At 36.1% G+C, this 24,722-nt stretch overlaps 1 protein-coding gene across 3 annotated transcripts in view; it reads left to right on the top strand.

Annotated features, from left to right (window-relative positions):
• SKAP2 (src kinase associated phosphoprotein 2) overlaps nt 1–24,722 on the top strand; it is a 205,491-nt gene that overhangs the window by 159,332 nt on the left and 21,437 nt on the right. For all 3 annotated transcript variants that reach the window (XM_031936034.1, XM_031936036.1, XM_031936035.1), the window contains exon 10: nt 22,957–23,034. In XM_031936034.1, the coding sequence (XP_031791894.1) occupies nt 22,957–23,034 (78 nt within the window). The remainder of the gene's footprint in view (nt 1–22,956; nt 23,035–24,722) is intronic.

Below are 24,722 nucleotides of genomic sequence, written 5' to 3' on the forward strand. Positions count from 1 at the left end.
TCTTCACTGGGTAGCTAGCTCATCAAAAGAATGTAGAAGATATGATGATAATTATAATAATAATGGTTAACATTTAGCATATGCCAGGTACTTTCCTAAGTATTATTTAATAAGCATAAGTGGTTGATGGTATAGGTATTATTACTATCTCTGTTTTACAGACAAGGAAACTAAGGCACAGAAAGATTCAGTAACTTGTTTAGAGTCACAAGCTAGAAGATAGCAGAGTTGGGATTTGAACCTAGGCATTCTGACTCTGGAGGTTAAGCTCTTAGCCAATAACTGGACTGTCTCTCAACAAAAATATGTTAAGAATTGCCTTGTCCTTAGTTATCAGATAAGCATTTACTGCACACGTATAAAAAAGACACCAGAAGAGATAACATACCAACCAAATCTCATCTTCACAAATGTTCTCTCCTCTGAGCTCTGGCTTTATTTCAAATAATTTTTGGCCATCATATCAAAATCATATTTAAGATCAAATTACAGGTTGAATATTCCTAACTTGAAACCTGAAACGTTCCAAAATCTGAAACTTTTTGATCACTGATGTGACACTCAATGGAAATGCTCTTTGGAGTATTTTGGATTTCAGATTTTCAGATTAGGGATGCTCAACCAGTATTATGCAAGTGTTCCAAAATTCAAAAAAATCTGAAATTTGAAACGCTTCTAGTCCCAAGCATTTCAGATGGGGAATATTCAACCTATACTGTTCTACCTCCTTTCTTTTCTATTTCTATTAATGGTGTCAATTTTTACTCAAGTTTAAAAAAAGAACCCCCAAACCTATCATTGACTCCTTTCTTGGTCTCCCCACCTCTCCTAATTTAGTCAGTTGCCAGTTACTCCTGATCCTGCCACTAAAACATCATCCATCCCTGGCTCTCTGTTCACTCAGGCTTTAATAATTTCTCACGTGGATCATTGTAAGAGCTCCTAAGGTGGTCTCCCCACTTCCTGTGTGTGTATCTCTCTCTAACTAGCCTGACAGCCTGTTCTACCTGATGCCAACAGATTGGTCTCCTAAAATATAACATGGTCAAATTAATCCCTTGCTCATTAACCTTTATGAATCCCCAATGCCTAGTAAACCAAGTTCAAACTCACTGGCCAGGCCCTGAGCCCCTTCCGTGGTCCCACACAAATCCACCTTTCCAATCCCATTTCTGCTGCTCAGACTTATGCTCCAGAGAGACTGAATTCTTCACTAACCCTTAGCCCTTCCCTGGACTGCCTTCATCAACTGTGTAGCTCTAGATACCTTATACGAAATCAATATATTGAGTTAATTAATTCAGTGACAAAAATCCAATCAAATAGCACACAGATCAAACTTTAGTTGATGTGGCTTTTCATTTTTTTGGTCCACAAAGTCTCTGATGAACTCTACCATATTTTCTAACATATCCCACTATCTGCAAGGTATAGGCTGGATACTCAGATGATCAATAAATAGCCCCTGTTGTCAAATATACCATAATTTAATAAGAGGAACAGATATATGAAATCTAACTATAGAAAAAAAAACAATTAAAAAACATATACTCTCGCCAATTCCAAAGCCTAGTATGTATTACTGTTTACCTTGGCCATTGTTTCCTCTATCTACACCTTTGTAGAACCCTTATAGTCACTGCATCAGAAACAATGAAAATACCCTTGTTGATTCTATATATTTATTACACCATTATATGGCATTGGTATAAATGTAGTATTTTCATTAAACCCACTCAGGTGGAACCTTCTTGGTCATTCCACTAGAAACAAAATACCCTTGAAATTCTCTATATTTATTGGGCATAATACAGTATTTTTATAAGTGTAGGGTGACTTAGTACTGAATACAGTATAGTATCATGGTATAATAGTAAATATAGTATTATAATATCATTATCCTCCAGCATTCTGGAAATTAACACATATTCAGAACATCTCATCTGATGCTGAGACAACATATATAAAATAATTCAAAACCTTCTTTATAAACTGGTTAATAATTTTTCATTTAGTGGGGAAAATGTTTTCAAGAAAAAAAGACTTTAGAAGTTTCTTAAGTCCTATCTTTCTGTTGCTCCAAAATGTTGAATGGCTCACCACAGACCATAGGATCAAATGCATGTTTTTTACCTTGGCATTCAAAGGTCTTCCACAGTCTTACTGAAATCTCACATTCTAGCCTAATCCCTATTATAATGCAACACTTCTCCAATTTTAACAAGCTGACTTGCTCTTTATTTTCCCCACACACATCCCATACATTTCCAACCTCATATTTTTGTTCATACACTTCTGTCTTTATAGAATGCTGTCTCCCTTGTTCAGTTTCTAACCATATCCTCCCTACTTTCTAGGCCCAGATCAAATCCTATCTCCCCAAAAGAGCCATCCCAGCATGAGGTGACCTCTGCTTCTCTGAACTTCTCTAAACTTTTCTAACACCATTCATTTGAATATTAATCACAACTTTGTGATATTTTAAATGTTGATATCTGCTATTCTCTAAATCTTACTACTTTTCATGTGATTGATTGGCAAACAAGCAAATGGATGGTTCATTATAACTTTATTATATTTGCAAACTCCTGTAGTGCAAGGATCAAACCTTGTATTTTCTGGCACCCCCAGAGTACTTGACCAATTGCCTTCCTCGTAAGAATTCAATAAATGATACCTGAATAGTGCAAAGTCTTTAGTTAAAGGGGTCCATTAGGTAAATTAAGAGAAACTTTCTCTCTCTATGATGATTATTTTCCTAACATGAATTACTGCAGAATCCTAAAAGGATGATTACTAAACAGTGTACTATCAGTGGTATATTGAAGCATGGCTGATCCCCCATAACTTCATTAAAATCTAACATTACTATTCCAATGGACAGAGTCTCAAATAAACTTAGGACATGTAATACATTCAGTGATGAAAAGCTCTTATATCATCAATCCTTTGTGCCATTAAAGATAAATAATCTACTATGAGCAATAGAACCAACTTGAGTTACCAGTTGCTTATGGCAGGCTAGTCATCTCGAGCAAGACATTTCCCAGGAAATGACATTCTCCTTTGCTTCCACTCACTCATTAACACAGGTAAAGTAGATCTAAAGAGCACAGGATCATAGTTAGGATTTTTAAAACCTGCCTTCTATAAGGACTTAATGTGACTAGTAAGCAAATGGTACATTTTATATTTAAAAGTAAACTCAGATATGGAAATCTGCACAAGCAACTTGGATGGTGAAGCAAAGTTAAGAATCAATGATTAGATAAGTCCTTGGGGAAAATGTTTAAACATTATCTTTCAAGTAATTTGATTCAGTGAGCAGAGAGGAATCATTGGAGGGCCTCAAAAAGAGGAAGGCTGAGGTTAAGATTCAGGCTGCTCACTCCTAGTACTAGCTGTGACATACCTTAAGCCCTTTGTTTCCCTTTTCCACTCCACACCCTTTTCTTTAATTAAACTAGTTCCTTTTCTCAGCCCACTGCTTATGAGTCCTGCTCCCAATTTCACATTGCCTATTACACTCTCTCATAGAGCAGATGGCCCCATTTCACTTATGTTAGCAGCCTGTGTTTTCTTTCAGAAACTACCCGACATCTCAGTTCTTCCTGGAAACCTAGCCTGATAAGGTGAAGGTCATCTGTACCCATAATAAAGTATCCCATCTCCCTGTATTTTATACTTATGATATAAGCATAAAAGACAGTAACCCCAACACATGTAGATTTACATGTCTAGACACTTTAAAGTATGTGAATTTAAATTGTCAATAAAGTATTTTATACTTTCTAAGAGCTCAGCATTGATTTAAAAGTATTCTGCAGAGATCATCTAATATTCTAATAAATCAACTGAAAAGGAATACTAAAGAAAATGAAACATGAAATGAGAAAAGCAAAAAAAACACCCAATTTTTATGTAAACAATTCAATTATTCATGCAACACATATTTATTAGGCAGCTATTACATGTCAGGCACTGTGCTAGACACTGGAGATACAGTGTTGACCAATATGACTCAGAATTTGTTAATTAGAAATAAATATAACAAATGATAAGAAATGGTTATGAAAAGAGGCCGAAGAGAGACTGATAAAGAACAATTAGAAATAAATATAACAAATGATAAGAAATGGTTATGAAAAGAGGCCGAAGAGAGACTGATAAAGAGCAAAGATCCAAGCCAAGTCTATGGCAGTAAATGAGATACCTAAAAGGGCTTGTCTGTTCAGTGCTACTCATATCCAGTGAGAAATATGTGGTTCTGAACACTACCTATAGAACATTCTGAAGATGAAAATAAAAAGATTAAGGTTGGAGAGTTTACTAAATGGAGATCCTTTTGAAAAATGTTTAGGTGTGGTAACTATTGATATATATGGAAGAGACCAGATTATAGCATATTCAATGTTGTAGGGAAACAGGGGAGTTCATATTCATGAAGAGATTTAAGAAAGAGTTAATACGAAAAAGACTTTGAAAAACGCCCCCCAAATCCCTTCAACATTTAAACCCATTTTTTTTTTTTTTTTTTTTTTTTGCCCCTACAATAATAAAAAAAGACTTTCCAAAGGAAGTGGTGGAAGAAACCCCATTGCTCAAGACATTAAAAACCAGATGGTCCAAAGCCCCAGCAAACATTCACGTGGGATCAATCCTTCACCCAGTGAAAGCAAAGAGATGGGACCAGTGTGATAATGTGTTTTGAATCTCTAGCTTAGAAATGCTATTAAAATAAAGATTCACATTGCCTTGGACTTTTCCTTAATTTCTTAGCTCTTCTCTGTGCTCCTTCAGCTTTCAGTGTTGACTTCTGTTAGAGCTGGCCACACAGGAATTTGCCTGTTTACTTGGAAGTCTCTTCTGCTAGGTCCATGTATTGTGAGCTTACCAGGTTTTCTCCCTACCCCTATGAGAGTGCCGTATGCCCTGGGCTCTGGAAGTGTTTTTCCTTAAGTGTTTCTCCTAAGGATGGTTTTATATTTGCTTCTGCTAGAACCCCAGGGGTTTTGAAATTTTTATGTTAAATTTCTTGGCTTGGGAATACCATGCTTGAGGATGGTATAAATTTGGATCTCACATTGGACAGGCTTGGGGGTTTGATTTCTCACAGGAAGCCCCATGACCTCCAGCCCTGGAAAAACAGATAGCTTCCTTGTTTCTTCCCTGGGCTGTTGGGGGTTTCATTTGTATCTCTGTGCTTCTCACAGGCCCAAAGCCTTGTCTCCTGTGTCCATGAAGATGTGAAACTCCAGCCTCAACCCCACCGCGCAAATGATCAGTATGTTGCTTTGAGCAAGTGGGGAAGGACAGGTGTGTTTCAGCTCGGTTGACCATATTGCTAGAGGTTGAATCGCTAAGCCATAAGTAATGAATTAATACTACAATGAAGACTTAAGTCCTTGATTTAGAAACTTTATTTCAAGTCACATAAACAACATTTTGTGTATGTGCTATAGGCAAGATTCTGTGCTAGGTGTCTAATATCCTGTCTCCTATGTACTAAGGGGCTTTATAATTATAATATTAATTACTTTTTTTTTTTTTTTTTTTCTGAAATGGTATCTCACTCTGTCACCCAGGCTGGAGTGCAGTGGTGTGATCTTGGCTCACTGCAGCCTCGAATTCCTGGGCTCAAGCAATCCTCCCACCTCAGCCTACCGAATAGCTGGGACCACAGGTGTGCGCCACCATGCCCAGCTCATTTTTGTATTTTTAGTAGAGATAAGATTTCACTGTGTTGCCCAGGCTGGTCTCAAACTCCTGGGCTCAAGCAATCCACCTGCCTTGCTTGGCCTCTCAAAGTGCTAAGATTACAGGTGTGACCCACTGTGCCTGGCTTTAATTACTTCTTGACAAGAAGAAATTTTTGTTAAATTTATGAAGGAAGAGATTTTAAATGGCTGCTGAATTTATGAAGCAAATTATCCCAATTAGCTGCTTAATGCTATTTAGGGTAAAAATTACATTTGTATATACAAAGAATTACTCAAAAATTAAATCAAATAGAGATCCATCCAGACTCAAATGTACTCTTTGGTTTTTTAAGCTAAGACTAATACATATTTGCATTTAAAGTCATGTTGAATTAGGTTAATATGGTTACTTTAGAATATATCTTTAAAACAGGGCTGGCATTTCAATCAGCTGAAGTCCTTCTAATTTAAGTGACCTATTTTATTCTGTATGCTGATCAATCATTTTCTCCCCTAGAAAGTCAGACCAGTTTTTGCACTATTCATTTGTAAAACTTACGTGACATAAACATTATGTGACAGAAGTTGTTAGTTATTAAGAGAGAGAATATCATCTCAAAGAAACTTGTCATCTGGAAATAGGAAAAATCACGCAAAGTAATTTTATTTGTATCATGGCTTTTTCACTGTTTGCTACATTTGTGACAGCTGATTTTATATTAAATATTAACAATATTCTGTTTATACTTGAATCTGCTGCAGTAGGATGTAGATTTTACTCATAATATTCCTGGTTGGAAAGAAGACTGTTCAGTTAAATGAGACACGTGAGGACTAGTTATAAAGAAACATGGATATTATATAACTAAGAAAATAAAGCTACCGTTTTGGTGTCAAAATTTGGTGCCAAAAGTTTGAAGTTTTACTTTACCCTTGGATCTTATAAAACTATTGTTTTGGGAGTCAAAATTAGGAAAATATTGGCAATTTCATTTTATTCAAACCAATAAAAGCACTTGTTAGCTATGGGTACATGTGTTAGAAAGTCATGGATATTAATATAAATAGTATGATTATAATGAATGAGTTATGGAGACAGTTAATCTATTTGTTAGAGTTATTGTTGGACTTTGGGCATAGGTAACCAAATAGGGTTATATTTCTCACTTTTAATAACACTTATACAATAAAAAACATTGATATATTTTGAGTTTCTTGAAGCAGTATGTCTTATTTGTTAATTTTAAAATAATTTTGGCAACATCTACTTTAAAAAAAAGCCTAACTGAATAGTGTTGAATCTTTTGTTTTGTGAAGTGTGTATGGATGTCCCTATGATTTGTTTTGTTTTGATTTTAACTTTTCAATATATGAAAATACCCATGAGACAGGCTCCTGCTAAATTTTTGGCCACTTTGTCATCAGAGCTATGAGTGTACGTTGTCAGTTGTTTAAACATTGTTGAATCCACTGTGGGTTGGCAAGAAGCATCTGGGAGCCAGACTTTTCCTGTGGACACATGCCAAGTAGTGTATTGTATTTCCTCACTAAATTGAACTATATTGAGATAATTTTTCTTCTTGAGTTTTTTTAATCCAGAAATTATTTTCCAAAGCTAAGTAAAGGGTCATATGATAAAGTTGTTTATAATAAAACTACTTGAATTCTTTAATCACTGGTTGATAACTACTTTTATTTAGCGAGAATAGGTGTAAATAAGTCATGCAATTAAACTACATTCAGATAGTTAACATTATGCTCTTAAGTAGACCGTTCAGGAAAGTTCATATGTCATTTTGTGTATTCTCTTTAAATCAATGATTTACTCTAAGCAAGGACAATAAACATTGAATGATCCCTTAATTAAGTACTATGGTTGGGCTTGCCATTAAATTTACATGTTTGATTGCATTATTTAATTAGATGGAAATAAAATCCCAAATTGCATTTTAATGTACATAATTATAGCATAATATTTATTTTAACTTAAAGTGCTAGGAAAAGTTTATAAAATCTCATATTTAACTTAAAAAAAAATCTGAACAGTTGTTATTTGGGGATGAGAAAACCAGAAAGCTTTGTCATACTGGAAAATAGGCTAGAGGTTAGTTTTGGAGCACTGGCAATGCCTAGACCCTAGGCCCCTAAGGTGGCAGGGATTTGTCTTCCCAGAGTGGATAAATTTACTTCATCTGCTACTCTGGGACACTGTGGGTGAGACCTTAAAAAAGTAAGATCTGGTTTGCCTGCCATGTACATTAAAAATATCCTGGCTCTTTTACATAAGAGCAGATATTTTGTTTATGTTGGCTTTATTTCTGGAATCCAAGCAAGAGAAACTTTGTAAATGAGAGTTCAACCTATCCCTTTAGGGGGCCAAAACTGAGCAAGTGTGTTGGTTTTTGAGCTCAAATTTTTATTCTTACATACTTTGAAGGACAGAAAATGCTATTTTGCAAGAATGAGCATCAAGACCTCCATCAGATGAGTTTTACATGCCTAACCTCCCCTTCTTCCCCCTGCAGGTTCTACCTTGCTTCTTTTGGCAGCCCCTTTCTACAGAAATATCCTAGTTCTAGCACATCTTTTCTCTTCAGCCATTGTAACATATTTTATCATAAATTAGTCTGTATGTCAAGAAGCTATCTCTTAAATTAGAATTGAAAACTTCTTAAAAACAATTCTGAAAGTCTGTGCACAGCCACTCATAGGTACGTGGAAATTCATATTTTGAGAGTGCTATTCTTTTGTATTATGAGAAGTGCTTTAATTTGCTGTATCTTTCATGTCTTACTGCAGTCATATCTGGTAAGAAACTATAGCTATCTTATTCAGGATTAATCAGTCTTCTTAGGCTCCTGGCTAGGATTGAAGCTGCTCTCAGCCCTGCTTGCTTCAGGGCTTGGCCTTACTCTTGTTTTTTCATCACATTTAGTCTCTGGTAGGGAGGTGATGGGAGATGATTTTTCCATTTGCAAGCTGCCTTTCAACTGGAAGAAAAATAGAAGGGGCAAATGCCAAGTTTTTCACTTTCTGTGGCCATTACAAACATGACTTGTCTCCTGTTTTTTCAGCAGTGTATACTATTTTTCAAGGGAGCATTTTTTTAAAACAATTGTCAGTTAGCCAAATTATTTTGTCATTGAAGAGTGTTAAAAATAAGAATATATGTCAATATGACATCATGATATTAACTTTCTCGTAAGTTGCATGTTATGACAATAGGTTAAAATGCTGTTTAATTAATTAACAAACAGGAGCAAGTAATCTATGCAAGGTTTTACACCCAAAGGGAAGAAAAACAGTAGTGCTTCAGAACCTGGACTCTGGAGGCAGACTGCCTGGGTGTAAATCCTGACACTAATTATTATTATAGCTGTGTTATGCTGAACACATTACTTAAATGTTTCTATGCCTTCGTTTCATTATCTGTAAAATGGTAATAATGGGTTTTGAATGAGAATGATGTATATAATACCTAGTGGTGTTTAGTACACAGGAAACCATCAGATTATTGTAATCCCTGTTGGCCACTTTACCTCATTTCATCCTCATAATAAGCAGATTTTATAGTTCTGTTGTCCACATGAAAAAATTGAGGTTCAGAGAGTTTAATTAACTTGTCTAAGTTTGTATAGCTAGTGAAAGAGGGTAATATAAACTTCTGGACTACAAATTATATTGCATTTATATAGTTTTGTTGTATCTTTCAAATACATATATGGGATTAACTCCTGCTTTACTAATTCCATTATAATTAATTTTATTTTGGTATTATTTAGTGACATAGATCTGTATTTTGAAGCTTAAAATGCAAAGTAATATTTGGAGATACAATGTTCTAATTAACTTACCTTCAAATAGTGATAGAACACTGAAACCTTAGAGACCTTATGTAAAAGAAAGCCTTAGGGCAACTGTGTCCAGTCCTTTGAATACAGGGACTTTTTTGCTTATTTGTAGTGGTGGATATCATGAACATTATGCATGGACTTTTTTTTTTTTTTAAGCTCATCAGGTATTGTTAGTGTTAGTTTATCTTATGTGTGGCCCAAGACAATTCTTCTTCTTCTGTGGTGGCCCAGGGAAGCCAAAAGGTTAGACACCTGTGCCTTTGAAGATATGGCTCTGAGCAATGGTTCTCAAAGTATTATCCTGGGACCAGCAGCACGGGCTGGAAACTTGTTAGAAATGCACCTTTTCGAGCTCAGCCAAAATATACTGAATCAGAAACTCTGTGCATGGGCACAGCAATATGGGTTTTAAAAGCCCACCAGGAGATTCTGATGCTGCTGAAGTTTGATAACCAGTGCTCAAGAGAAATACCACATCGTGGTGGTATGCAGAGATGTTGATGTGTCTCATAATCTCTATTCACAAATTAGAAGTTACATCATATTGCAGAGGGGAAATGTGGTAATAGTAGAAAAATATAAGTGAGGCTATTATTTGATAATTGCCCTATAAATATTAAATATTCAACAATATGTACTTGATGCCTTTCATTCCTTGGAATGAGGCCTTCTAAGCAGGTAGAAGCTATTACTATAGGGCACAGCGAACTAAGCACAAAGGAGTAAGACTGAGAGTGACTCTTTCCCCACCCTCAGTTTCTTACTGACTGGGACACACAGAACCAGGGATTAGGATGGTTAGTTTTTCTAGTATGCAGCAACTAGGAATCTTCAAACAAGAAGAACTGACACTAAGAATACAGAGAAGGGGAGAGAGAGCAATAAACAATCATTATCATCATATCTTTTTATTTCTTCAGATACAATTCAAACATGGCCAGGCACAGTGGCTCATGCCTGTAATTCCAGCACTTTGGGAAGCCGAGGCAGGTGGATTCATTGAGCCCAGGAATTCAAGACTAGCCTGGGCAACATGGCAAAACCCTGTCTCTACAAAAAAATACAAAAATTAGCTGGATGTAGTAGTGTGCACCTGTAGTCTCAGCTGCTTGGGAGGCTGAGGTGGGAGGATCACATGAGCCTGGGAGGTAGAGGTTGCAGTGAACTGAGATCATGCCACTGCACTCCAACTTGGGTGACAACGTGAGACCCTGCCTCAAAAAAACAAAAGATATAGTTCAAACATGGAAGTGGCATATTTTAAAATGAGTGAGACAGAAGGCTATAGGAAATAAATAAGGAAACTGATACGGTGTCCACTTTTAATTGTGGAAAAAATTGAACAAAAGCAGATACCATCTTAGAATCCATGATAGCTACTGAAGAAAAGGCTGCCCATTAGCCAGACACATTTGCTTATACTGTAGGAAGGCAGATTTCAGAAAATTCAGGGAAAGAATAAGCAAAAATGTATGGTATTAATGACAAACGAATATTTTTAAATGCCATTTGAATTTTAATTGTAAATGATCTCAGTGAGAGAAAGAAAGATAGAAGCTAAAATAAATTAATATCCTTGTGCTAGAATCTATTCAATGAATGCAAGTTGTTTTTTTTTTTTTTTTTTTTTTTTACTATTTTTTTTTTGAGACAAAGTCTTGTTCTGTCGCCCAGGCTGGAACGCAGTGGCGTGATATCGGCTCACTGCAACCTCCACCTCCCCAGTTCAAGCAATCCTCCTCCCTCAGCCTCCCGAGTAACTGGGTTTACAGGCACCCACCACCACGCCTGGCTAATTTTTGTATTTTTAGTAGAGATGGGGTTTCACCATATTGGTCAGGCTGGCTTCAAACTCCCGACTGCAGGTGATACACCTGCCTTGGCCTCCCCAAGTGCTGGGATTACAGGCGTGAGCCACCGCGCCCAGCCTGAATGTGAGTTTTAAAGGTGGTATCCATCAACAATTGAAATGACTGAATAACCAAAGAAAATCTGAAAATAGCTTAGATTTTTAAATTATGATAAGCACAACCAAAAATGTACAATAGTGGTGTGTTTTTGTTTTCAAAACTTACTAGAGACAGTGGTTCAGAGAAAACAGCTCAGTTTCTATTTGCTCCTTTTCTGTTAAGAATCATCCTCTAACTAATAAGATTGGTAAGAGAGAACAGAAGCCCAGGATTGACAGAGATTCAAATCAACTACCTAGCTAGCCAAAAACAAACCCTTCTTTTGTTCCAGGCTTGTTTAGGTAATTTAAGTAAGCCACTGGGGAGTCCACACCTGGAGTAAAAGGGACAGTAGAGGAATGTTTGCAGTACCTTATGAGTGGAATAATAGAGGCCTGGACCAAGTCTGTGAGAACACAAAGGGGTGAGAAGCCAGCCACTTCCCAGAGTGGGGATTGAGCTTTGCTTTGAAGATAAGTAGGACTTGAGTTTATCTTCTGGCCCAGGTAAAACTGTTGTACATTACAAGAGAAATTGTAAATGAAGTCATTGAGCTGCTGTCACTGATTTTGAGGGAAACATGAAGGATGAGAAAGACTTTAGAGGTCTGGAGTCTAGCAGTTGTATTATAAACTTTTCAAAAACAGTAGAAAGTGTCTCGAGTTGGGTTCCCTGAAACCGACTCTAAGACAGTTTTATGTAGAAGGTTTATGGGTGAGTGATCTTAGGACATATGCTGGATGAAAGTGAAGAAGGCTGGACTAAAGCTAGGATGACTCTTCAGGGTTGTGCCAAATTGAGGCATAGGGGCTTGTCTTTGTATTCCTGCATTAGCTATTCATTGGCTCCAAGCCATTCTCTGGGAGGCCCTGTAACCTTGAGTGAAGCAATTCCCTGCAGTTGAGGGCAATTTCTGGTGAGAGACACAGTTATGGACCAACTGCAGCATGAGTCCCAGCAGTTGGGGATGGCTATGTTGGTTCTGAAAAGGGTATCTGGTATCCACCACAGGTGAATTCTGAAAATTCTAGATAGTAAATCTAGAGATAAAGAGGACTCCAGGAACTGCTAACATAGAGTATCAAAGAGAGTCTTTTATGTTAACTAGAAGATGAAACACTAATTACTGGAACCCAGTATGGGTTCAAGGAATTGGCGGACATATAACTGGACTTCAGTAAGATGTGGTCAGGATTCTCATGAAATTTTTGTAGATATAGAGACCACTGGATAACTGACTCTACAGCTGTGTCCCAAGAGTGCTAACTAATTCATTTTATGAATACCTTGGGGCTTTATTTTCAATATCATCATATCCAACCTAGTCATCAATGTTTTGGATACAGGCCTGCTCTCAATAGAACAAAATCATGGGTCAAATCCAGCAAGATGAAATATGAAATATGATAGAATATTCTACTTGCTCCAAAAAGCTAGTTGCACAAGTACAAGAAAGGAAAGACTTGGCTTCACAGAAAGTGGGAAAAACACCTAGGGATTTTGGTCAGTAGCTCAATATGAGTCAACAGTTTAATGTGATTCAATCCTGAGATTATGTGCTTTGGGAACATAAAATAATTATCAAATAGTGTTCTAGGTTAGCAGGATATCTTTTTTTTCTTTTTCATGTGGTAGATGAACAATGTTTAGATACTTAAGTAAAACTACCCAGAAAGTACAGGGCAGCCATTCTTAAACTTATTGGTCTCGGGGTCCCTTTATAATCTTAAAAATTATCAAGGACCCTTAAAAGCTTTTGTTTATGTTTTGAATTTTTTTTCTAGAAAGTAAAGTATTTCATCTCACTGTAGATTTTCTTGGTTTGTTTTAAATTTTATTAGATTAAAAATACTATCTAAAGATAACTATGTTGGTAAATAGTTAAATCTCAATATTTACCCTATTAGAAATTAAAACAGATCTTTAAAGAATGTTGATTTATTAATGAATTTAAAAGTCATGATGATAAACCTATTACATGTGTACATAACTTATTTTTAGGAAAAGTAACTGTATTTCCCCCTATAATTAGAAGAATATGGCATTGTTTACATTTTTACAGCTTTCTTGAATGTCTGTCTTGGTAGAAGACAATAGAGTTTCATATCTACTTCTACATTCAGTTTATTGTGATATATTGTTTAAGTACAGTTAACTTATAAAGAAAATCCACCTCATACAGATATGTAGGAAGGAAAAGGGAGGTACTTTAGTTGTAGGTAATTGTAGGTATTCTTTTTTGATATTGTACCCAGACGCGACAAGTGGTAGTTAAAAGCTGGTACAATGTGGAATCTGAAACCATACCAATGAACTTTTCATACTCTTTTACATTAAAATTCATAAGCCTGTCCTGCACTTTGTTGAATGGATCTTTTACCCATGCTTGATTTTGTAACATTATGCTTTGGTCAGTTGGAAAATACTGGTTCATTACATTATGCAGAACCTACAAATATTGACACAACTATGACACAACTCAAGAAAAACCCACATGTTGTTTATATCACCATCCATCGCTTTGGAAAAGTCTTTAAATAGTGGGGAGCTGTCAAGCTTACAGTGGCAGATACAAGTTTCTAAAATTCTAATTTTTGCTTGGAAGCTCAAATTTTATCATTGGCAATAAATACTGTCAGTTGTTTCCGTTGAAATGACAAGCTTATTTTGTTTACTTTTGAGAAAATGTCTGCCAGATTCCCAAGTCTAAATAACCATAGTTTGTCAGTCATTCAAGTAAAAACGGTGTTCCATGAATAAAAAAGTGCTAATTCAGCTCGACACTCAGATTCTTACACATCTGGTGGTATAGCAGAAATGCTTTATACGTTATTCTGATTTCATCACACAGAATATTAAAGTCACGTACTCAAGGTTGATATTAGGTGAACATAATTACTACTGTTTCATCAAGGACGTTCTTTAGCGCAACTGACTTCTTTCATTTTTTTCCTTTTATGCCAGTGCAGGGCAGTGAAGAATACAATGACAGTTTGCTGCCACTATGTTGATTTATGCTAAGGTGTCAGCAGTTTTACCCATCATTGCTCTGCAACATCAGTGCAAATGTTAACATAGTGAAAAAGACACATAATGTCTTAGTATTATTATGAAAATAGCTTTGACCCCACAGACCCTCCACCTTGCAAACACATCTTGGAAAGCACTACTGGTATAAGGAATGTGGAGCCAGTAAGTCTAATGGTGATGGTTCTTTCTATGACACTGTGCTTTTCTTTCTTGGGCTCTTGAAAATGAGGTTAAGATGCACTGCATATGATGAGAAAGGGTATATTTGCATAGGCAAGCAGAGGAAACAGAGCAAAAGCCTATAACAAATGAGCTCTGCATCCATATATCAGCTGTTTTCCCAGAGGTTATAGTAGGCAGTTGTAGACACTGATAAGACAGCCACATTACAATCAAATAATCATAACATTAACCTATTTATCACTAGATACTATTTTTTTAATCTAGTACAATTTAAAGCAAGCCAAAAAATTCTAAATTGAGATGAAGTATTTTACTTTCTAAAAAAGGATTCAAAACAGTTTACAATGAAATGCATATATACATTTGGGATAAGAAATGTATGGGGACAGTGAATACATATGCATTTGGGGTATTTTATGTAAAATAAGAATTAAGAAAAAGCAGTAGCTGAATAAAGGTAGCCTAGAAGAAGGTGTTAATGGTGGTTATGCTTGGATCATATATGATTGATTGATTGATTGATTTTGCTTATCTCTATTTTCTGACTTTCAGCAATGAGTAGGTATTGCTTTTGTAACAAGAATAATAAGAAAAAGGGTTATTTTAAATGAAAACAATGAGCTGTAATTGTATGAGAAATCCAGAGCCAGACAGAGGTTACTATAAGTGAAAAATAAATGAATTCAGACTTTCCTGGACTAAAAGAACTTTAGAATTACAGAATTTGTTATAAACTTTAATAAAAAGCTAAGAACGTGGGCTGTAGAGGAGAATTTTTATTATATAGTGAATAATTCAGTGGGACAAGAAGGACCTCCATTTCATAACTTCCTAATACCTAGTACTTTTTAGGAGCGGGATCATTTTCTAACTCACAGTCGCTTCTGACCAACCAAATCTGACCTATGAAAACTTCGTTTTTAATCTATATACGTTCCTGTTTGCCATAATTGCCTAATTGCCTGTAGATGATCAAGTGTATACAAGACTGCTCCTGAAACAAAGGAGTACTTCTCAAGCAGCAGATAACTTTTTCAGAAATATCTGCAGTGCACAGAAGCCAGTTTCAGGCAGAAGGGTACAGTGTGCAAGCTGTGTGCCCTTGGTCCAGTCATTCAGCACCCACAGTTTACCTCTTCTTCTATGAAAAGAGGAAACAGAATGAGATTCTATCTAAGGTTTCTTTCCCTTCTAAGATTTTTTTGTCCTGACTCTGTCAAATGAGATCTTTGCTTGAGTTCAAGTTTTTTCCTCAACATCCCAATCATGATGTTAACAAATATGTCTATTTGAAAAATTATTATTTTCACATTTTCCGATTTGTGTGTGTATGGGTTTGTTTGTTTTTATTTTTGTTTTTCTTAGAGACAGGCTCTTGCTCTGTCACCCAGGCCGGAATGGAATGGCTTGATCTTTGCTCACTATAAACTCAAACTGTTAAGCGATCCTCCTGCCTTGGCCCTCCTAAAGCAGATTTGTGTTTAAATTATTAATTTTAATGTCATAGTACAGAAATTTACTACAATGGTATTTCCTTTTGCTTTTGAAGTGTAGTGATAACCTTTTCATATTAAACCTTATAATAATAGAATGTCAAAGGTGAAAATTAGATTTTGTGGTTGAACAACTATTGCTTATTTTATATCACATTAACCTTCCTGGTTGCTTAATTAATAAATTGTTGTAAAACTCCTAGTTTCTAAGGTAATAAACTTGATACAGCATAATAATTCTTCATTTTTTCCACTGAGAAGTCTGGTTATCTCGTTGTCTTCCCCCAATCCTTCTTCAAAGTGCTATGGGATAGACTTACTCTTCCTACTTTGAAGTACAGAGATAACACTAAGAATTAGAAGCGGTGTCCAGTTTATGTGAGTAACAGAGCTGTAACAATAGGCCCCACTTTGCCAAATTTCCATAAGAGTAAACATGACTCTAACCATGCTATTTCAGTCATCTTTATCCTTCCATTCATTTTGAAGTTTGTATAATGCTAAAAGGCACATGTTTATATCTTTTTAAAAATATGTATTTTATTGCTGTAAAATAATAGTCTATTGAATAGACAGAACAGTCCTTTAGAAGTATAATAAAATAAAATATAATAATATAAAAATCCTTCATATTACCAATAGTTCTGGATTTATAGACCCCTGGGGAGCTCACTTTCCCTTGCTGTCATAAATTTGAATCTTTTGCCTATACCCCTTAGATTCGAATCTAACTTTTCCAACCCTTCTTCCAGCCTTTGTAGCTTGTCACAGGTCATGGGAGAGAAGAGCGGGTGGGGTGCTGTTTGTGTAAATCCTCCCAGCACTTCTGTTTTTTACATTTTACCACTAGGACTAGCCAGTGGCGTCCTCTGTTCCTCCACGTCACCTCTTCCATCTCCCACTCAGGGGCATCTTGTGTGCAATGCCCAAATAGTGTGTAACTTTAGGAACAGAGAAGTGTGTTAAAAGCTAGAAGTGCTTGCAGTGAGCGGAGATCTGGCCACTGCACTCCAGCCTGGGCGACAGAGCGAGACTCCGTCTCAACAAAAAAAAAAAAAAAAAAAAAAAAGCTAGAAGTGAGGAAGGGAAACTGGGAGGAGAGAAAGAAGACCATATATTTTGGGCACCCCTGGTTGCAATTGTTTCTAAATCAGCACTAAAAAGTTTGCTTAAGATGTACTTCAGGAAAAAAAAAAAAAAAAAAAAAAAAAAAGATGTACTTCAGATACAATGCTATGATAGTATAGAACCTGCTCATCTATGTGAAAATGTTTTCAAAGTCCACAAACAGACAATATTTTAAGTAAAATTTTAGAAAGCAATCCACCTGTAAATTGAAGATTTTAATGAAAATAAAGGAAGAGACACTGTGGCTTAGAGTTAAGGCATATGCCTAAAGTTAAAATCCCAGCTTATGTAATAACTGGGTGTGTGAACCTTGACAAGTTATTCAGTCTCCATAAATTCACTTTTCATATTCATAAAATGGTTATGATAAAAGTACTTATTATTACCTCATAGAATTGTTGGAGGATTTAGTTACATAATGGATATAAATGCATGTAATGTGAACATTTAAGCAATAAATATTCACATTTCCTGAGAAAAATATATAATACATAAATAATGCCTGGACAGGTAGAGATCTAAAACCAAACTTTATTTCAGAGCTTAACTTTTGATTCTGTGTTTCATGTTTTAAAATACATTATAATTTAGTAAAGCTGTTTTCTGAGGGTGCTTAGTGAGAAAGGTGATCATTTTGTAAGTCAACGATTTTTTTATATTGTCTTCCTCTTCTCCCTGGAAGAGATGATAAAATCAGTCCTCAGCCTTGATGTGAACATCGTATACCTTGAGTTGGTGCTAACAAATTGTCTTCAACCCTTTTTCAAGCAATGTCAGCTAAATGGTGCCGTTTGCTTATAACTCTTCTTTTTGGTTATTTATCCTAAAGATAAGAACATTAGAAAGCCATAAATGCCCATTTTGTAAAAACTTCATAGCTAGACAGATTTGCAATCCATATTGGGGTAATAATCCATCTGTTACGGAGCTGGATCAATTTTGTAAATTAAATAGGTTAAAAGGGGGAAAAAAGGGCCATGACTTTTCCCACAGTAAGCTTTTTCTCAAATGCTAAGAAGATTTGGGAAGACTCAAACTATTTGCCATTCTTCCTCTCTTTGCTCAACTCAGAGAGAAGGCCAAATATCTATTAAAAAGAGGGGTGGGTGCAGTTTATGTTTTTTTTTAATTCTGCAGGATCTGATTGCTCCTGGAAGTTTCATATTTTTGACAGGTTAAAACCTTTTGATGACTACCAGAACATTTTTACTGTTCTCACTGATCAGTTTAGTAAACGTGTGACTATGTTTGAATTTTCTTCTGCACTTAGCTCATTTTACTGTTATTTTCATCCTGTTAAAAAAAAAAAAATCTCCTGATGATTCTTCTAACAATGTGTGATTGGAATAATAATTTCACATGTTGAAGAGTTTTGTGCTGCAGCTGAGAGGCATGTAAATACAAGCTGCTTATTTGCAAGAAGCTTCCAGATTTGCAATATGATTGCTATGGAAACCACATAATGAAAACCTTATAACCATCTGTGTGGTTTGATGGATTTTACTGCATAGCTGAGCTGTTTTTGTTTACTGTTATTAAAATGTTGAATGGAATATATTAACTCACAAACATTGACTATTTGAGGTATTAATTAGTGTTGTACAATGACATTGTGCCTCAACACCAAAATAATACATATTTAATAACAAACCTAAATAAAAAAACATGTGAATGTATACATTTCTAATATGAAGGTGATTATTGTGTAGAATTTTGGTCCCTCGTTCTTACATATTTTTAAGAGCTTTATTCTATTAATAAATGAATATGTTAAGATTTATTTTTATGATTTTTTTAATCCATTTGTTCACTCTGTATTTCTCGAACATCTCCTTTGTGCCAAGTTCTATTCAAGGTTCAGTCTGAGGTTTTTTCCCCTGCCTAAAATTCAAAAACATACACCATATTTGATTTTGTTATCTTTTATTTATTTATTTATTTATTTATTTATTTATTTATTTATTTGAGGCGGAGTCTCGCTCTGTCGCCCGGACTGGAGTGCAGAGGCCGGATCTCAGCTCACTGCAAGCTCCGCCTCCCGGGTTTACGCCATTCTCCTGCCTCAGCCTCCGGAGTAGCTGGGACTACAGGCGCCCGCCACCTCGCCCAGCTAGTTTTTTTGTATTTTTAGTAGAGACGGGGTTTCACCGTGTTAGCCAGGATGGTCTCGATCTCCTGACCTCGTGATCCGCCCGTCTCGGCCTCCCAAAGTGCTGGGATTACAGGCTTGAGCCACCGCGCCCGGCCACGATTTTGTTATCTTTTATATGGAAGCTGTTTGTATTGTTAGCCAAGATAAAATGAGTTGTTTAAATATTGTTAAGAAACATTGATACATGAAATGCATAAGGCTTTGGTTTAAAAATATCACTACCAGGTTTAAAAAGGAAAAAGGAAGTGTCGTTAATGAGCATCTCATCCTCTAAAATCTGCTTATTAAATGGCATCTCACATGGATTTCAATTTGGATATATTATAGTAAACATTAATTCTTAAGTAAATGCTTTTAATATCATTATTCTGATAATTTAAGAATACATATTTCTAAGGACAAAGCTCTCTGTCACCAGTATACAATCCAGAGTACATGTTACTGGCACTTAAATTTTAATAAAAAATTCATAGTAACAAATACTTCTAAATTCAATGTTAACTTTGTCAAAGAGCAGAGTTTTTTCATTAAGTATTGTAATGAATTTTTATATGTTGATGCTGATTTGGGTGGTGAAATCTAAATCCCACTGTCTCTTTCTTTTTTTTTGAGATGGAGCTTCACTCTTGTGGCACAGGCTGGAGTGCAGTGGCATGATCTCGGCTTATTGCAACCTCCGCCTCCCGGGTTCAAGCAATTCTCCTGCCTCAGCCTCCTGAGTAGCTGGGATTACAAGCGCCTGCCACCACGCCAGGCTAATTTTTGTATTTTTAGTAGAGACGTGGTTTCGCCATATTGGCCCGGCTTGTCTCGATCTCCTGACCTCAGGTGATCCACCCGCCTGGGCCTCCGAAGTGCTGGGATTACAGGCATGAGTGACCGTGTTCCGGCCCCCACGGTCTCTTCTTAAAAGTCACGAATGGTACTTACTGTATTGATGCGGTTATAGCTTTTGACTGAGGACAAGTGTCTTTATCCATTTTTTAATTTACTTCTTACTATTGAATTTGTGACAATTAAAAGGGGAGTGGGTGCTATGGAAGGAAAGTGTGAAAAGTAAGAAAAGCTTTCTCCTTCACCTTTTACAAAATTATCTGTCAATAAAATGAGTAAGTTGGAATAATGACTGTAAACGTCCCTTCTACCTTTAAAACCTTATGTGGAAACACCGTATTAACCCATTTATTAAAACTAGCTTTTGAGGTTTGGCATAAGTGAGGTAACTATTGTTAAAAAGAAAAGGGATAGGATACTTTTAAAAAAAGTAGTATACTTTTATTAGGTCTTCTATTAAATTGTCAGTGTTAGGTTTAACAATATGAATAAAATGCCAGATATTTTCAGGCGTCCCTTATATTGGAGCTGTCACTATTTTATTTGAATTGAGTTACAGAAATTCAGAACAGTTCTGTTTGTGGTGTAAGTACAGCTACCCTCAAGCTTGATTGAAATGCTGATTTTGATTCATCCCCATTTAAAATTTTCAGGAGACTCCTAAATTTCTACCTATAGTCCTGACTGCTCTACCATACTTTGCAGTTGCCCAGACATGTTCTCTGGGTTACCCCACCAATACATTAAATTCTTCAACTCCTTGTGTTCCCCGGTAAGATAGATAATCTTGGCTGTCCTCCTTTTAGTAATAATGCCCCCATTTCTCAGTTAACTAAGCTCAAAACCTTAGCCATCCTTGGTTGCTCTTTTTTTCCCCTTCATGCCTCCACATTCAGGCACGAAACTTACCCGTTCTAGTTATTTTACCTCTCATAACCATCTCCTTTCCATTTCCTTTGCCCCTTCAGTTCAGGACCTCCTTCCCCTTTGTCCACAGTAGTCTCTCTCCTCAGCCCTTCTTTATGCTATCTGAGACAATGAGATCAGATGTCCATTTCTGAAGCATAGCTTCAGTCCTGCCCTTTGTCTGCTCTAAAAACCTTCTAAGGCTTTTACTGCCCACCAAATAAAAGCCTGCAGTCCATAACAAGATGTTCATGGCCCCTCAACAGCTGGTCCAAACTATGAGCGTAACTCCTACCTGGCTCTTCCCCATGTGTACCAGATTCTTTAGTCAAAATGAATGTGAATGTGCCTTTTTCTTTTAAAGATCATACCTATCCCTCTGGAAATACCCTTCTTACCCTCTCTCCTTATTTAAACTCTCTCCATCCCTTCCGTGGTACTCCCTAGTTGGGTGGTTTCTCTGCTGCATTTCTTTAGTACTTTGTGCCTCACTTGTCAGATTTAGGCCCCTTCAGCCTGTTTTCCTTTAGAGCTTGTCTTCTGTCCCATCTGTGCTGTCAGCTTCCTGTGAGCAGAGGCTTCCTGTTACTTTTACCTCCTTGGTAGATCCCCTCTGTCTTACACTTAGTTAATATCCAATGAAGATTGATTGATTGATCGATTGATTGAATAGTTACAATGGCTACATTTATATATTTTGCATATTTTTCTTTAAAGTTTTAGGAGTTTTCTTGGAATTGATTCTCTTTGAATCCAGTTTTTCTTTGGCATGCCATTTGTTTATATGTCCTGCCTTAAGTGTTTCTAGGTTTGTATGTAAATCCTTAGGTGAGGAAAAAATTATGTAATAAATATTTTTCTTCGTGTAAAATAATTAGTTTATTAAGTCTATTTAAAACTCTTCTCATTTAATTTTATCTTATTTCTTTGCATAATTTGGGGAAGGAATGGTATAGGTGAATGTGGAACAGATGTAAATAAAGCACTGATTATATGTAGGATAAAGAACATTGACTTTATAATCACAAACTTAAGTTTGAATGACATACTTTGGAAGTTACTTCACCTTTTTGAGTCTCTAAAAATATACTTGTCTGTAGAATGAGGATTAAAAATTATTTGTCTATGAGATTTTAACATCCACCATTGTATATGACACATAATAGGTCCTCGGTGTAATTTTGGGGGAATTACCTCGAAGGATGAGGATCCTTATAGTATCTTCCTGTGAAGATTGAGAAAACATGAAATTATATGATACTCAATAAATGATTTATAGGTTAACTGCCTTTTTAATCACACATTTTCTCCTTGCTATATGATATTTTAGGGACCATGATTTTATATATGATACTCCTGCCACCCAGTATAATGTGGTGTATCAGTATAATGCTGGGTGTTACTTTACTGGATTTAGGGGCTTTCCTGAAATTAAGATTGTTCCAGATGAGTTTCTAAAAGTATTTAAAACAAAACATGCAGTGCATTAGTATGTATCTTAAATTTTGCCAAGCCAGTTGGAAAGGTTGCTATTTGGCAGTAGCTAGTATTTTATTTATTCAGTGTTAGATTGTTGAAAAAGGAATGTGAATCTTGAATTGTTTTATTCTTTGAAAAATAATGTTTATGTGTTATAAACTTTTAGTTTGGCTTTTAAAATGGAGTGAGTACTGTATTGTTATCCCTGAGAAAACCCTTCAGTGTGCCATTGATAATGTTTATTTACAGAAGAAGAAGAGGACAGTGCTCCGGTGAAAGTGGAAGAGCAAAGGAAGATGAGTCAGGATAGTGTTCATCACACCTCAGGTAATGAATTGTGTAGCTTCTTGGCAAACCTTATTTTGCCTTTGTTCACTTTCATTTTATCCACGTTCTTACTGTTCTAAAGATGTTTACACAGCTCCCCGAAGTTGGCTTGTTTGGCCTGGGTATCTTATAGCTGATAAGCTGCTTAGTCCCATTTAGGATGCATGAAAACCACTTGAGAAGGATTTATAAAGTAAGCCAATTTATACAAGGTATTCCTTCCTGAATTACTTTGTAATGACTCAATTAGCTTTCATTTCTGCACAAAGGAGATTTAGTTGCATAAATTAGCTTATCATCATTGAGGAAGTGTCACTGCTAAAGGACAGTTTATAGATACAACATGCAGTTGCTGTCAAACCTATAAGAATGTAATATAGACATCTGTGTATACTTTGTGCTTGAGCAGAACAGACTTCTGCCATTCAGAGACTAACAGGGGACAACAAGTTGCCCAGGGGACTGGCAATGTAGACATCTCTGAAAAGGTCAACTTGACACAGGCTCTGACAATCGACCCACAGCTCTGTCTTCTTTGATAAAAATCAGATAAACTTAAGACCGCTAATTGATCTGCAGCCTGTTTAAATGTTGGCCATGCATATCTTCATTGCATATGATTAACACAGAAAGCAAATGAATTGGGTAAGAAATGCCAGAGTCCAGTGACAGCAGCTTAAAAATTGGAAAAGGACACTGGTGGCCTAAAAGGCTAGGAAGGATGTTTCCCTTATCCATTTCCACTTGGCACATATATCCCCAAGTACTAATTATGAATGAGACTGGAAAAATAATTGCATTCACTCTGTGCAAAATCACATGATATGGACAACTTTTCTTGCTTGTTGTTATTTCTAAATAGCAGGAGATAAACCATATCTGTAGTGCAAGCACGAGGTTAGTTTTGATAAACCAGCAATTATTTTACACGGAAAGAAGAGAAAGACTGCCTTCTTATCAGGACTTTACACCTCTTCATAGCCACATGTCAGCTGGGGCAAGGTCTGCCATATCATCTCTGTGTCTTGCAAAAAGCTAGAGTTAGGGTCACCTTCCCCTCTCTGATATGTCCATACATCACTCTTTCAAGCTGTCAAGGCCGGGTGGACAAGAAGTGTGTGTTCAGGAAGTAGCTTTCCAGAGTCCTTCCTACTGTGACATGTGGAAAGGAAACAGAGGCCTGATTCTAGACCTGGACAGGAAAGCAGAAGTAGGTTGCTACAAAAGGTTTTGGTTAGTGTTTTTTCAGAAAGGAAGTGAGAACAAAATCATTACATGTTAGCACTCTAATCCTATAAAATGCAGCTATAAAACACTGAGGCTTAGTGAAACCTTGAGGACTGTGTTCAATAGTAATTTAAGTATATATGTTTTGGGTTATGTATCATGAAGCTTCTGCCAAAAACATATAGTTTTCTTTTTTAAAAAATTTCAGTGTTGGTATAGAAAGTGGATACATACAGATGGTCCTTCCATAGATACAAATATTTTGGCTTAAAGCAATTGTGTTTTTCAAAAGCCCTTTTAAAGTAAACATCTCCCCAAATTTTTGCCTTTGAGGGTAGGAAAAAAAATCAGTTTTCCTCAAAGGAATGCAGTAAATAGATCTAGCCTTTCATGCAATAGCTATAAAACACTACAATAATTCTTATCTTTAGTGACATGAAATTCTTTTCAAGCAACAGTTT

This window comes from Piliocolobus tephrosceles, chromosome 8 (genome assembly GCF_002776525.5).
Source record: "Piliocolobus tephrosceles isolate RC106 chromosome 8, ASM277652v3, whole genome shotgun sequence".
NCBI classification, from domain to species: domain Eukaryota; kingdom Metazoa; phylum Chordata; class Mammalia; order Primates; family Cercopithecidae; genus Piliocolobus; species Piliocolobus tephrosceles.